We start from the raw sequence: 17,068 nt of genomic DNA, 5'->3' as shown, positions 1-17,068 counted from the left end.
TGGACTGTGGGCCTATCACTGAGAATGTCAGCTGGGTCGTCCAGCTAGGTGTTTGAAGACCAGCAAGAATGATGTGCATGTTCTAGGCTCTGGGCTTTGTATAAAGGCCTCAGATTTTTTTTTTTTTTTTTTTTGAGCATTGGTTTTAAGTGTAAAATAATTGGTATGGGAGCTAGTTTGGACTAGAGATTGATTTTTTTTTTTTTAAGAAAACAAAAATGTATTTTATTTTGTTATAATAAATGTGACTTTTCCCAAATCTGCATGTGGACATACATTTCAGCATATTTCAGTTACTCCTTAGTCTTCAGATTTTTTTTTTTTATTCTTTAAGGTGATCTTGACCTGCAAATAAAGATCTCTCTAATATTCAGACTCAAGGGGAGGGTCTAGAAATATTGATGGGAAAAGACAGGTAAATCATAAAAGGATTGTGGATTGGAGTAGAGTACTGAGCGATTTTTATATTAAAATAGGGAAATAACGATTTGTTTAAAATAAAAAATTCAGATGTTTAGTTTTTTAATTTACTTTATGGTCTTAATAAAATATGATACTCTAATAATATATTTTATTTTCAGATCCAAAAATTGCAAGAAGCAGCTGAAATGGTGAAAAGCAGATGTGAAAATTTGCTACGTGAAAATAACCTAATTACAAAAAACAAAAATAAAAAATTAGAGAAGGTGAGTTTGATGTTTTAAACAATAAAATAATATTTGTTTTATACTTTATGAATATTGTACATATTCTTTTACTGTGGTCATTTTCTCTAGTTTTGACCTAGGAATTATCTGTCTTAAATCTCTGTAAGAGTTTGTTTTCTAAGGAGATAATGTTTCCTCCAGGCTTGAAATGTTTGTTTGTATGAATTTTTTTTACTTTTTCCTTAATATTTGGAAAATAGCATAAGTGTTTAATTTTTCTAATACAAGAGCAGACTCACATATCTCAAAAAAAAATGGTTATCACTTATCACCAGCTTCATCAGCTACAAGTATGCAAACTTGAATATCTCTCCTTTTTAATCCCACATTTTTGTTTTGGGTACTAAATCTTTTGTGTCTAAAAAGTAAAGTAAAGTAAATATTCACTGCTAGATGCTTTTTGGAAGAAAAATAGTATTTAAAAAAGCAGCATCATTTCCCTTTTATCACCCCATTGCAACAGAATGAGGGGAAGGCCAGTGTTGGCAAGTTATGATGTTTTTGTGAATATTTTTAACTTTTTAAGTGAAACCACATCCCTCTTTGGGTCTTCTCATGTTGTTTTGGTAAGGAAGCAGTAAAAGTCGTAGGACACTGACTCCCGGCTGGAGAGGTCATGGGATGTTACCAGTCACTTCCAACTGAGTGTAATAAGGTGACTGTCTCTGGGTTGCCCCCACGTCTTGGGCTCAAGTCTGAGTGAGGCACAGTGTGAAGAAGAGGTCAGCCAGAGCAGGCATTCTGCTGGTTAAACAGAGATAAAGATAGCCCACCAAACATGCAACTTACTACTTTCTTAGAATTACTTTTCACTTATTTTTAGCAGCATGTCTAGCATTTCGTGTGTCCTGGTCTCTGTCTCTCATGAGAGGTACCACCGCAAAGGTCTCCTCTTTTTGCTAGGCAACACTGTAAATAAAAGTCTATTAAAAAACTGGTTCAGGAGGCTGATGGGGCAGAAGCCTGTGATTTTCAGATGCCGTGAGTCACAATGTCTTCTAACTGGTATTAAACCAGAAAAGTCATTTTTTAAGATGAAATTTTTCCTTTTCCTTTTCCACTGTTAAGTCTCCTGGTTTTCTCATGGGCTCTCAGATGTTTGGGGACCCAAAGGTTTGCTTTGTTCTCGTTTTATCTTTTGTGATCAAGAGTGCCAGATGTGCACAGTAGCTCTAGGTGTTCCCTGTCTCAGGGAAAGACTCTAGCTCTTGTGTTTTCCTCCCTGTAAACATCCTAACTGCCATATGTCTGGTTATTTATTTTTTTTTAAAAGATTTTATTTATTTATTTATTTATTGAGAGAGAGAGAGAGAATGGTAGAGAGAGAGAGCACGAGAGGGAAGAGGGTCAGAGGGAGAAGCAGACTCCCCGCTGAGCAGGGAGCCCGATGCGGGACTCGATCCCGGGACTCCGGGATCATGACCTGAGCCGAAGGCAGTCGCTTAACCAACTGAGCCACCCAGGAGCCCCTGGTTATTTTTTCTTAATTAACCGTGTAAGCATTTCTTAGGGGTGCTTCTTGTCACATCTCCACAAAATTGCCACGGTGAAGCACTGCAGTGGCCAAAAGGGGTGACTGTAGATAAAATTAGAGAGACTTGCTCATAGTAATATTAATGATGAAACAACAGTCTACTGAGGACTGATGATATGAGCTATCTTGACATAGTACACCGTAAACCCCACCAATCTGGACTAAGATGAGTGCAGCAAGCCTGTTCTAATTCAAATATCTGAGTTATAAGATTGACAAAGTGACAATTACTTTAGCTTGATGGCTGGACAGTAGCAAACGACCATACCAGCTTTACTGGTAATAACTATGCTTGAAGATAAATGACAGGATTCAGAAAGCTTGCTCTCCTAAGTAGGTTAAACATTCTCCCCTGTAGGCTGATAAAACTGTCTGCATTGACTCAACAAACTTTTTTAAAAACTATTTTAAAAATTTTAATTCTAATGTAATTAACATACAGCATTGTATTACTCAACAAACTTTTTGAAAGCCAGAGTACAGCCCACTTTTGAGGTACGTGTTCTTGTTAGCAGAGTCTAACTTAATGTTTATTCATATTTATTTGGTTGAATCTTTTCGTTTAAAACCATTATACCTAAAATACTTAGTATATTATGAGCATACCTAGTATTTAAGATAGTAAAAATGTTAATGCTGAATGTGTGACTTTGCACTTATTTCCCTAATGCTACAACTCAGTTGAGAGGCCAGACGGAGTCTCATCTGCAGGAGTTAGAGCGCGTCCGCGATTCCTTGACGGCGGCGGAAGGGAGGCTTCACGAGTGTCAGGAGAGTCTGCAGCTCTGCAAGGGGAAATGTGCAGACCAGGCGCACACCGTTAGCGAGCTGCAGGGCCAGGTGTCCCGCCGGTGTTCTGCTTTCTACTAGATACGTTAAAGGAAACTTTGGGATGATTTCACCAGTTGAGGGCACTCCTGTCAGGGGTTGATTTTTTTTTTTTTTTAAACTCCCATCTCCATTAGTTTATCAGTTTATTGCAGATGCTGTAATATTCTGCAAGCTATTCTTTTAGTATTTTATCATGAAAAATTGGTAACTAAAATTGCTCATTTTTGTTTATTTGTACAAATCTATATTTAGATATTGCAGAACATGGTAACAGCATGAGAGAAGGAGCAATGCTATATTTACATATATATTTTTTGACATCAGGATAAGCTAAATTATTGTAATTTACCTTACAAAAATTATAATTTATTTTAATTAGAATTATGCACCGAGTTCATTTGGATTCTTCTCAGTTATTTTTTGCCAACATATACTTTTGTACTCCATCAAAACGGAGATCATGGGTGCCCAGTTAGTCACCACATAGGCACCTCCTAATTAAATGCCTAGCAGAGTAAGTGCTTAATAAATATTTCTTTAATTATGTTTTTTCAAAGATGCATGTACAAGGAGGTAGCAAGTGTTTTTGTTTATTTGCAAAACAATTTTAGGAACAATTCCCTATCTATCATCCAAATGTAATCTGGATTTTAATTTTGAAATGCATCCTGTTTTTAAACATACAAACAAAATTTTGCTAAATTTAAATTTCTGAGAAGAGATTTTTCTAGGAAAATGCCAAATCTGTATAGATAACCTAAATTATTAATTAAATTATGAGAAAAATTTTATTTTCAAAGCTTCTTAAAATAAATATAGCTTTTGAAGCAATGGGAAGAATATTCTGTCTTGGTATTGGCAAATTGTCTTTGGTTGATTTGCTTATTTTATTTTGTTTCTCACAAATATGGTTTTTACTTGTAGTTGCAACTTCATAGATAGTCAATTATCAATCACTATCTTTAGGTAAAACAAGAAATTATAAGAGTACCTAAAAATCCAACAATAGGAGATTAATACTGTGTAGTCTTCAAATTTACTTAATAAAATAAATGTCCTTTTCCAAGAAAGCATTGTTCAGAATGTATTAATTGCCATCTTTCAGAAAAATTTTTAGTAGATGATTTATCATGAGGCAGTTAGTGTTTTTAAAATTAATCAGGAATTTAAGAGCTTGTGTTTTAACAATGCAATATTTCTTTGTGTCTCTCATTGTAGTAGTAATAATATTTACGTCTTGTTTTTTATGATTATTCTAACAATAAAATATATAGATTTCTTTGCAAGTTGGTTATAAAGAAAATAACCAAGAAAACTTTATTTTTCCCCTTTTAGGTTGATGCAAATCATAATCTTCTGAGAAAGCTTTCTCTGGAAGAGGAAAATTATCTTATTCAGTTGAAGTGTGAAAACCTTAAACAGTAAGTATTAAATTGACTTAAAATTGGTGTTACATTTTTCTCTACACAGTATAATTTTAAAATATATGTTTTCTGTAAAAAGAAGATTAGAACAGATGGATGTGGAAAATAAAGAGCTTGAAAAGAAGCTGGCAAACCAAGAAGAATGTCTTAAGCATAGCAATCTTAAGTTTAAAGAGAAATCAGCAGAATATACAGCATTGGCCAGACAGCTGGAAGCTGCTTTAGAAGAAGGAAGACAAAAGGTACAGATGGCCTTTATTTAGAAACTTTTTAATTAGTTTACCAAAGAGTCGTCTTTTTAAACAGACAATATCTCATCTTACCAAACCTACAGTTATTGTTTTTATCCTGATGACAGGGTGAAGAGAGCAATTACATTTCTGTTTTTTACCTACTTTTCCCTTTTGGAGCTAAACAGCTGTATATTACTGGTGCAGTTAGTTCACTAGGTAAATGATGATGTGGCAGGGCAGAGGGCAGAGATGGAAAACATGGAAGGAGCCCCCCCCTTTTTTTTTAATAAAACCAAAGCAGTTGTGCAAATTGTTGAACATTTTGGTTTTGATCAGGATCTGGTGAGCTGTAGAGCTCAACTCCCTTTTCTTTTGGCCAATATTGTTACATAAGTACATGCAAGAATTAAATTCCAGTTAAATCCATTTGGTTAGCATTTAATAAAAATCTCACTGTGTGTCAGCCACTCTGTTAGCTTTTGAGATGCAAAGATGAATAAGACCTTGTTAGTCTGCAAGCTCCTTGGCAGTTTCCCTGGTGTTATGGGAAACCTGTATGCAGAGGGCAGGAAGCGACTGTAGAAAGAGGCAAACCACTCCAGGTTGGAAGCTGACAGGTTTAATAAGCAAGGGAACACAAGAATTGTCTTGGATGGCCACAAGATGAGTAGATTTCTACGTCTGACAGAATCTTAAAAGTTTATATAGAGGCCCTTAACTAGGTTCAGTCATGTACCCAGTCCAAATAGCCTCAACACCACATTCCCTTTCAAGGCTCTTTACTTGGAGTGGCTTCTCGGAGCAGGGGAGGAAATCAGAACACATATCTCAACGACATGGGAGAGGGTGGGGAGCTTCCAGTTGCCCAGGTCCACCTTGTGGGTCACCTGGAGGTCACGTCTTTTTGATAACCTCCTCCAACAGACCTGGCCTTAGCTCTCAGGACACTCATAGTCCAGGGGGAAGATAATATGTGAACAGACAAGTGAGTGACATCCAGCATGTTGGTGCTACAACAGAGGGAGGGTACAAGGTACACCAGAGGACATTGTTCGTTTCACTTGGGGGTAATGGGAAATGATGCAGGAGGGTCCTTTTTTTTTTTCTTTTAACATACAATGTATTATTTGTTTCAGGGGTACAGGTCTGTGATTCATCAGTCTTACACAATTCGTAGCGCTCACCATAGCACATACCCTCTCCAATGTCTATCACCCAGCCACCCCATCCCTCCCACCCCCTTCCACTCCAGCAACCCTCAGTTTGTTTCCTGAGATTAAGAGTCTCTTATGGTTTGTCCCTCCCTTCCCCTATGATCCTCTGTCTTGTTTTTCAAATTCCTCGTATCAGTGAGATCATATGATAATTGGCTTTCTCTGATTGACTTATTTCACTTAGCATAATACCCTCTAGTTCCATCCACATCGTTGCAAATGACAAGATTTCATTTCTTTGATGGCTGCATTATATTCCATTGTGTATATATGTGTATATATATATATATATATATATATATATATATATATCACATCTTCTTTATCCATTCATCTGTCAATGGACTTCTAGGCTCTTTACATAGTTTGGCTCTTGTGGACATTGCTGCTATAAATATTGGGGTGCACGTGCCCCTTTGGATTGCTACATTTGTATCTTTGGGGTAAATACCCAATAGTGCAATTGCTGGGTCATATGGTAGCTCTATTTTCAACTTTTTGAGGAACCTCCATACTGTTTTCCAGAGTGGCTGCACCAGCTTGCATTCCCACCAGCAGTGTAGGAGGGTTCCCCTTTCTCCACATCCCCGCCAACATCTGTCATTTCCTGACTTGTTAATTTTAGCCATTCTGACTGGTGTGAGGTGGTATCTCATTGAGGTTTTGAATTGTATTTCCCTGATGCCAAGTGTTGTTGAGCACTTTTTCATGTGTCTGTTGTTCATTTAGATGTCTTTTTTGCAGAAATGTCTATTCACGTCTTCGATGCAGGAGGGTCTTAAAGAATGGGTAAATTTATCAAATGACTTGAAAATATAGTCTTGAAAGGACTTAAGGTGGGCTTTGGGGTCCAGGATGAACTGGATTTGAAATCTGGCTCTGACACATTACACCCTGACCCAGAGTGAATCACTTCTCTAAACTCTAGTTTCTTAATTAGTGAAATGGGGATGATGAGTTTTCTCATCAGACTGAATGATGCTAAAAAGAGACTGTCTATACATGATGACTCTCAGATGTATATCTCCACCCCAGACTTCTCTCTCTCCTGAAATCTAGACTCAGATATTCTGCTACTTGACATCTCCACTTAACATAGGCATCTCAAACTTAACATGTCCAATACCAAATTTTGAATCTAAATCCCTCTAAACTCTCTTCCACCCTTGTCTTTCTCAAGAAGTTCCATGTAAGTTAGATAAAATCTGATATCCCTGAAGTGTGGCTTTTATATCACAAGTGCCATATATGTGTGTGTATATAAATATATATATATACTTATATACTTTATATGTATATATATATACTTTAAAGTCTGGGAAACCAATTTAAATTTACTTTGAAAGATACATCCTTGAATAAAAGCTAAGTAGTAAAATGTATTGCCGATGATAGAAATGTAGTCCAGATTTCTCAACCCTATCAACCTTTTTGAGGAAAATAAAAGACTTTCTCTTGGGTTCAGCCTGAGTAGACTTCAGAAATGCTAGGTGTCCTCAGATTCCTTCTCAGAAGTGGTCAGAGTCTGCCTTCTTTCTCTCCTGCTGCACTGGAATATGGGGCTGTTTCTAGTTCCTGCCAGGTGAGGAGTGCCATCACTGCCTTGTCACCATTGTCCACACTGAGGACATTGTCAAGAGCTCTTTCTCCTACAGCTTCAGATCCTGCTAGCATCCCTTACACACCATTGCCCTTGGAATTTGTGTGAAAGAAATCTTTGTAAATTACTTTATAATAACTTAGAACTGAGTTTACAGGAGTGTGATTAGAGGACAGGCCTTCCCACTAGCTCCTTGCTCCTGAATTAGTCCTTGCCTCAACTCTTATTCTTGTGGCTCCAACCCAGCATTCTTGCAAATAGGCTCCCACATATCTGAATCGTTGGATGAACATAGCTAGACTTTCTGCTAAAATAAGCAATCATAGAAATAAGAAAACTCAAATTCAGACCACTTTGGAAGTGAATGAGTGAAAAACCAGTCTCTGGTGTGTGTGTCAGTGAAGTGTATACATCCCCTGCCCTGTCCCTGTCTCATCCATCCAGGCTACCGTCCGCACTGAATGAGAACTTGCTGTACTCCACCCCCACTCTGGACACCATGGTGAATGTAAATACATACACCATGCCAGATGGGCTCAGTAGGTTATAAAAATAGAGTATTGAGCAAAACACCTACCTAAGTCACCGAGGAGTGCAAATATGTATACTTCTTCCATATCAGGCTAATTTTGCTGATACTTTGACTGCAAAAAGAAGTAAACATATTTATGCTATATGTGTTTCCTCAGGAGAGAACATCTTTTTTTTTTTTAAGATTTTATTTATTGACAGAACACAAGCAGGGGGAGTGGGAGAGGGAGAAGCAGGCTTCCCACCGAGCAGGGAGCCCGATGTGGGACTCAATCCCAGGACCCTGGGATCATGACCTGAGCCGAAGGCAGACGCTTAACGACTGAGCCACCCAGGCTCCCAGGATAGAACATCTTTAAACATTTTGTAATTAAACTGTTTAGAAAAAGAGGTAGAGTATAATTATGTCAAGGCTTTAGATCCTACTTTAAAGAAAGTATATTTAGTTATTTTACTCTTTTAATGAAAATTGCAGGTTTCTGAAGAAATAGAGAAAATGTCATCTAGAGAGAGGGCTTTGCAGATTAAAATATTAAATCTGGAAACTGAACTTAGAAAGAAAAATGAAGAACAAAATCAACTTGTTTGCAAAATGCACAGCGTAAGTATTAGTATGGCTTAATGTATTTTCATAAAAAATAAATTAGTATTTAACATTCTTACCATGTAGTTTCGTTAAAGTATTAAGTGAGGGGAATCAGGACTCTTGGTTTACTGGTAATATTAAAAATAACGATATAAATCATAAAAATTTTAAATGTCATGATTATGCCAAAGAATTATTACCTTGCATCCTTGGTAGCTCCTAGCACATTTCCCCGAAGTCTCATCAGGCCCTTTCCAGCACATTACTGCTTAATGAAAGTTACAGATAACAATCTACTGAGGAGTTTCTGGTACGAATTTTTCATTTTTTTTAAGATACAAAATTTAAACTATTTAAACTATTATGAGTTAGACTTTGATATCTGTCTTGAGTAATGAATATTATACTTTAGAAAGTGATGAGTTTGTATTAAGTAAATATTCAGTGTTGTTATATCTGCATATAAGGTAGGTGCTATGAGCCACTCAGCCATGAAATGAGAATCCCAAATTGGCTGTGTTTAATCTTCTGATGTCTTTTCCTAAATATTCATGAAAATAGTCAATTGGCGTAAGGTACTATGGAAGCTAGCATTAGTCATGACTAGATTACTTGAAAACGGTCTACTTGATGACATAGAAAATGATGATACTTTACCTTTTCTGGGAACCAGAGATGCCACAAAAACTATTTTTTCATTCCCAAGTGTCTACAAAGTTGAAAACCTGAAAGGTTCAAAACTTAATTGATTTTTGGCATGCAATATTAATTTAATTTTATCACCATCAAAATTTCCATGGCAATTTAATCAGAACAAACATTTCTCACTTTTAATGTAGCGTGGGTCTGCCCTTTATTCTAAATCTCTTATATTTATTTAAAAATTTTTTTTTCTCACCATCAGAATTTCAGATACTGTAAAACATGTGTCATTAAAGCTTCTGAAAAAATAAGTAGTAAGATGAGCTGGGTTTCTCTATAATGTTTGCAGTGCTTGGTTAAGTTCTGCCAAAATAAATAAGTTTAAGATGTGATGTTCTGTTAAACCTGATAATTTTTACAGTAGTAAAAATCTAGAATTCTAAGCAAAGATTTAGACATTGCTGAGTCTGTGTGTTCTGTCCCTTCCAGGGTACAGTTCCATGGGCAGGTCAGTATTTATTTTGTATACGTGTCCTAGCTCTGGCTGAGTTGTAAGCACCCCAGGAGCCGGTCTCATAGTTGGTTCTATCTCAGTGTCTTGCACAGTGCCCTGCCCACAAGCAGACTTCCTCAGATCTTCTGCCCAAGTGCTTCAGCTGGGGCAGGGTGAATGCGCAGACCCAAGCGTGGCCTCACCTCCTTAACCTGGGCTGCCCTTCCTGAAGCCTGAAATGTCTTTGGAGTCTAATAGATTATCCTAAAATCCATGAACATTTTACATTCTCCCCTACAATAGAAGTGTGTTCTTATTAATATTTTTCCCTCCAAACTGTTGAGTAAAATTGATGTTCCACAAAGATTCACTATATTCATTCAGTGACTTTGTGTAGCCCAGCCTAGCACATTGCTTCATACCACGCCACTGCCCCCAGGGGGTATCACTCAGTTTCAGAAGGGATCCGGTGTCACTGAATACCAGATAGGAAGGAGGGGAAAAAAAAAGATTTCTCTTCTTAAGGTGCCTACATTTCAGTTGGAAGCGAGATGGTATTTGCAGCCTATCTATCTGAAGTATTTTCAGTGAACAGATCTACTTGAGAATTTATATGCAACTGAATATTTTAAAAAAGTATACTGGGCTTTTAATTTTTCCCTCAAATAAAGAACACCTGTAATATTTAGAGTTCTTTTTATTTTTAAAGGATTCTAAAAAATGTTCATATCAAAACTAGAATTCTGTTACTTTTTAAGGCAGCAAAAGTCTTATGGTATAAAATATGAAAATGGTGCCCCACATTGGGCTCCCTGCTCCGGCGGAAGCCTGCTTCTCCCTCTCCCACGCCCCCTGCTTGTGTTCCTTCTCTTGCTGTGTCTCTGTCTGCCAAATAAATAAATAAAATCTTTAAGAAATAATAATAAATAAAATATGAAAATGGCAAAAACTGGTATTAAAATAGGTCATGTTAAATGTAATGAAAAATAGTTATGACGGTTTTAAATAAAATCTATTATGTTAATCATATTAAATATGTAATCATTTGGGGTTGACTGTATTACAACAAACTATATGACAGTAGAGATCAACCATGTATGTACTTTAGTTATGCTGGATTTTAAAGAAAAATGAGCTCTAAGATATGTTGTTAATGCACATATCAGATGTTAGAATTCTCTCTCTTAAAAAATTAAAAGTCATGTATATATAAATTTTACATTATGACTCTACCCTTTGATATGAATGTCATTATTGATTATCTTTATTTCTTTTTTTATTTAGAAAGCACAACACCAGGAAGTATGTTTGAAGGAAATACAACATAGTCTTGAAAAGTCGGAGAATCAAAATGAAAGTATTAAGAATTATTTACAGTTTCTTAAAACTTCTTATGTAACAATGTTTGGATAAATGGTTATATTTATTTTCTATAAGCAATAGGATTTTACTCTAAGTCTAAAACATGATTAGGTACAAAAATAATAATATAATTTATGGGTGATAGTAGTAGAGTTTTTATGAGGCTTTCTTAAATACAGTTTATTTTCCAATTGCAACTTTAAAATAAGATACTGATGTTAGTATTCCTTTTTGCTGGATAATTTTCATTTAGCTCTGGTTTAATACCTATTAAAATTATATTGATTTTTAGAATGGTTTTCACACACACGAAAGCCAGAATCATTTTTTGTGACTGTAACCATCATTTAAGTGAATTTGTCATAAATCTAGGCCAGTTATGAGCCAAATACATGATTTTGAATAACATATATAATTGTTTTACTTTGTGGTGCTATATATGTATGTATAAAATCAAGGAAAATATTCTGGATATTAATTGTTAATAATAGTATAATACATACTTTCTAAAGATACCAAATGTCAAATTAATACTGTTTCAAGTATGATGCCATTATAATTTCTGTGAGGATTTTAATATAGAATTTTAAATCATAGCTATTAAATGCCAGCTGATGGTGACAGATGAAAACACATTGGCATACATTGTTTTTTATAAAGAATGGGCATTTGGGCTTGCCTGTGAATTTGTAGTCTCTTTTTTTAATTAGTGATTGTCTGGTATTGTCACTGTAGACATTCTAAAGCCCCTGAGGTAACTAAAAGATTAAAGGGGAACAAGTTGTCCCGCCCCTTTCCATGGCCGACTCCCTTGGGATGACCAAAATAAGCACTGTTAATACCAAGAAGTTGTAGGATGAGGTCTTTATTATTGTGGTGACATAGAAGAGATACCAAGAACTTATTGCCCCCAGTCTTCTACCCGATGTGCCAAGAGGCAGGATCCTCTAAAAGGGGATTGATGTTGTCAGCAAGGAATCAGGTAATAGTAGCTCCTTGCAGACAATGGCTTGAGGGCTGTTTATTGAAAGGGTCCTCAGGTCTCAAAAGATCATCCAGAGAAGCAAATTGTATACTACACAGTCCAGCCTATGAACAGAGCCATCTCCCCAAGACGTTTTATCCTCTTCTCTGAACAGAAGTGGGATCCTTCTTTTCTCTGATCCCTCTCAGGGGGACCTAAGACTGCCCTAGGATCTATGGGAGCTACTTGTCAATGACCCAACTGCTTAATAGTATTTTTCTTAAAATAGCATAATATGGTAATTTCAGGAACTGGCCACATTGTTTACTCAATAATTGCTAACAATATTAGTGTTGCCTTTTTTTTTTTTTTTTTTTTTAAATCAGAGTACTTTTACTAAAACACATACTTGACCCTTGTGGTCCTTTCTTCAACTCCTAAGGCAAAGGGAGCTTTAAGAAATACTCCGATGAAAGGAAACTAAGGTTCTTATGTATTGCTCATTAGACTGAGCTCTTGAAGGGCAGAACTGTACCTTATTCCTATTTCTATTCCAGCCACTACACCATAGCTAGTATGTACCTAGATGCTCCACTGCTGTTTGTGGATAGACAGATGGATGGATGTTGAAAGAGAAAGGTATTCATATTCCTGTTTTACATATGAAAAAAATGTAAGCATAGAAGGATTAACTACCATAGCTATGGTATAAAACTCTTTAATTTTATTTTTTATTTTTTTATTTTTTTTAAAGATTTTATTTATTTATTTGAGAGAGAGAGAATGAGAGATAGAGAGCATGAGAGGGAAGAGGGTCAGAGGGAGAAGCAGACTCCCTGCTGAGCAGGGAGCCCGATGCAGGACTCGATCCTGGGACTCCAGGATCATGACCTGAGCCGAAGGCAGTCGCTCAACCAACTGAGCCACCCAGGCACCCAAAACTCTTCAATTTTAAAGTTGGCATTTGAACTCAACTCTTCTGATTCTAAAAGTTCTCCGTACAGTGCTGTTTTCCTGTTGCAAGCAGTGGCAGCGGTGGGAGCTTCGCTTTTATTTACTGAGGACTTGCTATGTGCCAGACAAAGCTCCCAGTGTGGGACATGTACTAACTCATTTAATCTTTACACTTAGTAGCACTTAATAGATGCTATTAATTCCATTTATTTTTCAGCAAACCAGAACACAGAAAGGTTTCTTGCCTAAGGCCACAGAGCTAGTAAGTGGCAGGCATCCAGAGTCTCTGCTCTTAACTATGACCATACTACCTTCATACATTTCATAAATAAAGGTAAAGGTTTTTTTGTAACAATTGTGCATTTACTTCATCTGTGAATATTTTCTTTTTATTATACTTCTAATTTTTGCCAAGGTGTTTGTGCCTGTACATTAAGATTTAGTCCCTGCAAATGTTTCAGATAGACTGTGGAAGGAAATGACTACTGTGGAGGCCCTGAGGTTGGTACTCAGATGCTAGTGACAAAGGACAAGAGGAAGTGTGCCAGACCCTAGAAGAACTGTAGCATGAAGGACAGACAGTGGGCTCTTATGGTGTGTGGACCAAACTCAGCATTAGGGAGGCCCAGAGTCAGTGCCCTGGTGTCTCTGAGCAGTGTTCCTATGGGCAGCTCTCCACCATCCCAGAAAGCTCTCGTCCTGCGGTGCTGACAGCCTGGCAGGGTTTTCTCTATCCTTGATATTCAGGGCCTCAAGACTTTCTTGAGTCCTAAAAGTTTTTTTCCATTATTTCTGCAATTACTACCTCTCCACATGTTCCTCTCCTCCTCCTTGTTTTGTCTCCTGGATGTGATCACCGCACAACTTGCGTTTTCCCTCCGGGTCTGTCACAGGGTATCTTGTGAGGTATCACCACCTGATTTTTCTCACCACTAATGTGGTTCTCAAGGGCAGTCATTCTCTTTCTGTTGGATACTGGATTTCTAATTAAGAAATCATGTTTTTTAGTTCCTGAAAGTATTGGGTTTTGTTTTTTTGTTTTTTAGTGCTGTAATTCCATTAAATTTTCATTAAAATTCTCATCTGTTTCTTCCATTGGTTCTACTACAGTAGGAATCTCGAGTTTCTGTTCTGCTGGCCATCTTTCTTCCCAAACCCCATATGAGTTTTAATTTCCCTTGCCTCCTCCTGGTTATGGTTCCCTCAGTACATGCCAGCAGCCCGCCCTGCACATTTCTTGGGCAGTAGCAAACCAGGTGGTGAAAGGCGGATGGCTTCGGTTCTCGTGGCCTGAGGCCTGCTACCCTCAGCTGAAGGGCTGTGAAAAACCATTCTGCTCCCAGATGTTTTCGGTCATGAGCATCAGTTCTTTTCAGCTACCAAGACTGGAAGCACTTCAGTGCACTGAAGAGCCCACTTCAAGGTGTTCGGGGGTCAGTAAGTTTGTTGAAGCGAACAACAAGCGAAAAGTCCCCTATGGAGGCGGACCACAGGCGGTGTTGTCTATACATAGATTACTGTGCAGCAACTTAAAGAATGAATTCGATCTGTATCTGCTGGCTTGAGATTTGTTCATGATTTTTGTTTTTATAAGATTTTTATCTTAACCTTAAGCGTCACAGAATTATGTATTCACCTTGTAATCAGAACAAACGTCTCTTTGTGAATAAGTTTACATATGTTGGTGTAAGCACAGAGAAAGGTGTTGCGAGGCCCACATGCCTTGGTAGGGATGGAGGAAATAGTCTTTATTCCACTTATTCCGATGAGATTGCATTACTTTCGATTATTTGCTAATCAGATAAGAAGAAATTTGAAAGGTTGGGGGACAGGCATAGTAGGGAAGAGTAGGACCGGTGAGAGGTTATGGTCTGAGAATGAAATATTGGAACTGGATTTTCACGAGGGGAATAGTCAGGGCCAAGGAAAAAGCGAGAAGCCCGCTTGAGGTGGAGTGGAGGTCACTGGAGTGCAGGATGCCATGGAACTGAGAAGGCGTGGGTGTTGAAGCTGTCTAGAATGTGGAAGGGGTTGGAGTAGAGCTGAAGAGCTTGCATCCTGGTTAGATATGGGCAGATGAGTAGGTCACTGTACTAAGGAACGGAAGTTTTAAAACTCTACCAAACCCAAAATGCTCAACATGACCCTTAAGGCCTCGCATGTTCTGGTCCTTAGGTCCATGGCCTCACGGCTCTGCCCACTTCCTAACCCTCTCCTATCACTTACCTCCTCACCCACCATGCCCAGTTGCACTTGGTTTCTCTGAAAACTGAGTTCATTCCTTCTTTCCTTTTGAAATACTCTTTCCCCCACTTTGGCCTGACTAGATCTTCCTCCTCCTTTCTTATCGCTTCCTACTCCTTTCAGAATCGGCAGTTTTTTATCTGTGTGATTGTGTGACATTTGTCTCACTAGACTTTAACAGTGGGATTTACTGTTCTGGTGCCTGGTACATAGCAACCACTAAGTACACATTCATTGGTTGGATAGGTAGATGGAGGGATGGTGATACTGCCATTAGTTCTGAGCTTTAAAGTAGGGCGAGGGGAGTTGCCAGGACAGAAAGTTAAACAGGCTGGAAGAATGAGTAGCTCTCTCCTGCCGGCCCGCAGGGGAAGCAGTTTCCTGGGTGAGGTGGTGGTTTCCTTTCAGGCAGAGGTGGAGTTTGAAGAGATTCAGGGGGCAGGAGACTTTGTGTATAATCAGATGTGTGTCCCAGAGGCTACAGTGGAAAATGGAAGGGAGTTGGTATTGGGAGTGAGTCAGGAAAGTAGAATGGGTTCCTTCAGATAGTTTTAAGAGTATTTTCTTTTTTTCTTGTGTAAGAATTAATAAAAATCCCATGTGGTGTCTTCTTTTCTTCTGATACTATTCATTTGAAAAAGTTGCATAATTCCCAAGTATAACATTAGTGTTTTTGATTTAACATTGCAACCAGTTGTGGTACTTTCCAATAACACTTCCACAAGAGAAAAAACTATTAAAAATAAGTAAATAACTTTTTCCCTTAAAATTTAAGATTTCCTTAAAATTGTAAAGTTTAGGTACATTTAAAAAAATAAGTATCTTGTTTGTTCTTTCTTTGGCGTGGCTTGGGGTGGGGTTAGAGGGAAGGGGAACTGTTAGGAGCCCTCTATATCATTTGCTGTTATTCGATGAAGTTAATATTGACAACAGACTAAGCTTAAAACCAGAAAAATTAAACCTGTAATTAGCTGTTACACATTATTTTAAATAAACATTTTAATTATAAACTGTGACTCCTTTATGCAAGGTTAAATGTATTTTTTGCAATGTCTTTGTAAAGTAGATCTCTTTCCTATCATTTAAAAAGAAGGAGGTCAATTTTTTTAAAAGAACTGAATAGAGAGAGCATCTAAATCTAGTATGGTAAGGCATATGTAAATGATCTTTAAAAAATGGTGATTTCCACAATAAAAAAATTAAAAAAAATGGTGATTTCCTTTTCATAATTAATGGTAACTAAAACTTCTTGAATGTCAACCTGAATGCTATCTAAAACTTTTTTATATTTAAAAGATTTTGTTTTGCTTCTACAGACAAGCACACTAATTCTTTAAAGCTTCGTAAGTTTTCATTTCCATGCCAGAAGTCTAACTTAGTTTTTACTATTTTGAACTTGTCTTATTTGAGAGTTCTATTTTAGCCTTTCTGATAGTGTTCATAAAATTGAAATGAGAAATAAGAATTTTAATTTTAAATGAGTTGACTCCTATTAAAACACCAAGCCTAACACTTGAGAATATAGTAGACACAAAGATTTCTATACTTTCTTTTTCCTGCCTAACATATAAATAGGTCTCACACCTTAATAAAACATGAATGTCCATCAGATAAAATGGCCAAAGGATAAAAACAGACAAGTCATAAGAGAAGAATTACCAATGGCTAACAAATGTGTTTATAAGATGTTCAGATTTAGTAGTAAAAAAAATGTTAAGTGAAAACATTTTTAGTATATGTGCTGCCGAA

General features: G+C 37.1%; 1 protein-coding gene across 8 annotated transcripts in view; it reads left to right on the top strand.

Annotated features, from left to right (window-relative positions):
* The window catches only part of ODF2L (outer dense fiber of sperm tails 2 like), an 86,492-nt gene extending 69,991 nt beyond the window's left edge, over positions 1–16,501 (top strand). For 7 of the 8 annotated variants that reach the window (XM_027570231.2, XM_027570249.2, XM_027570240.2 and 4 more), the window contains 6 exons: positions 582–686; positions 2,923–3,081; positions 4,408–4,493; positions 4,576–4,738; positions 8,550–8,675; positions 11,080–16,501. In XM_027570231.2, coding sequence (XP_027426032.2) covers positions 582–686; positions 2,923–3,081; positions 4,408–4,493; positions 4,576–4,738; positions 8,550–8,675; positions 11,080–11,208 — 768 coding nt within the window. In that variant the 3' untranslated portion in view covers positions 11,209–16,501. The remainder of the gene's footprint in view (positions 1–581; positions 687–2,922; positions 3,082–4,407; positions 4,494–4,575; positions 4,739–8,549; positions 8,676–11,079) is intronic. The other variant, XM_027570293.2, reaches the window with a different exon arrangement.
* Positions 16,502–17,068: the final 567 nt, after the last annotated feature.

This window comes from Zalophus californianus, chromosome 4 (assembly GCF_009762305.2).
Source record: "Zalophus californianus isolate mZalCal1 chromosome 4, mZalCal1.pri.v2, whole genome shotgun sequence".
NCBI lineage: Eukaryota > Metazoa > Chordata > Mammalia > Carnivora > Otariidae > Zalophus > Zalophus californianus.
The sequence above is the reverse complement of the archived record's forward strand: the minus strand, read 5'-3'. Positions and strand labels throughout refer to the sequence as shown.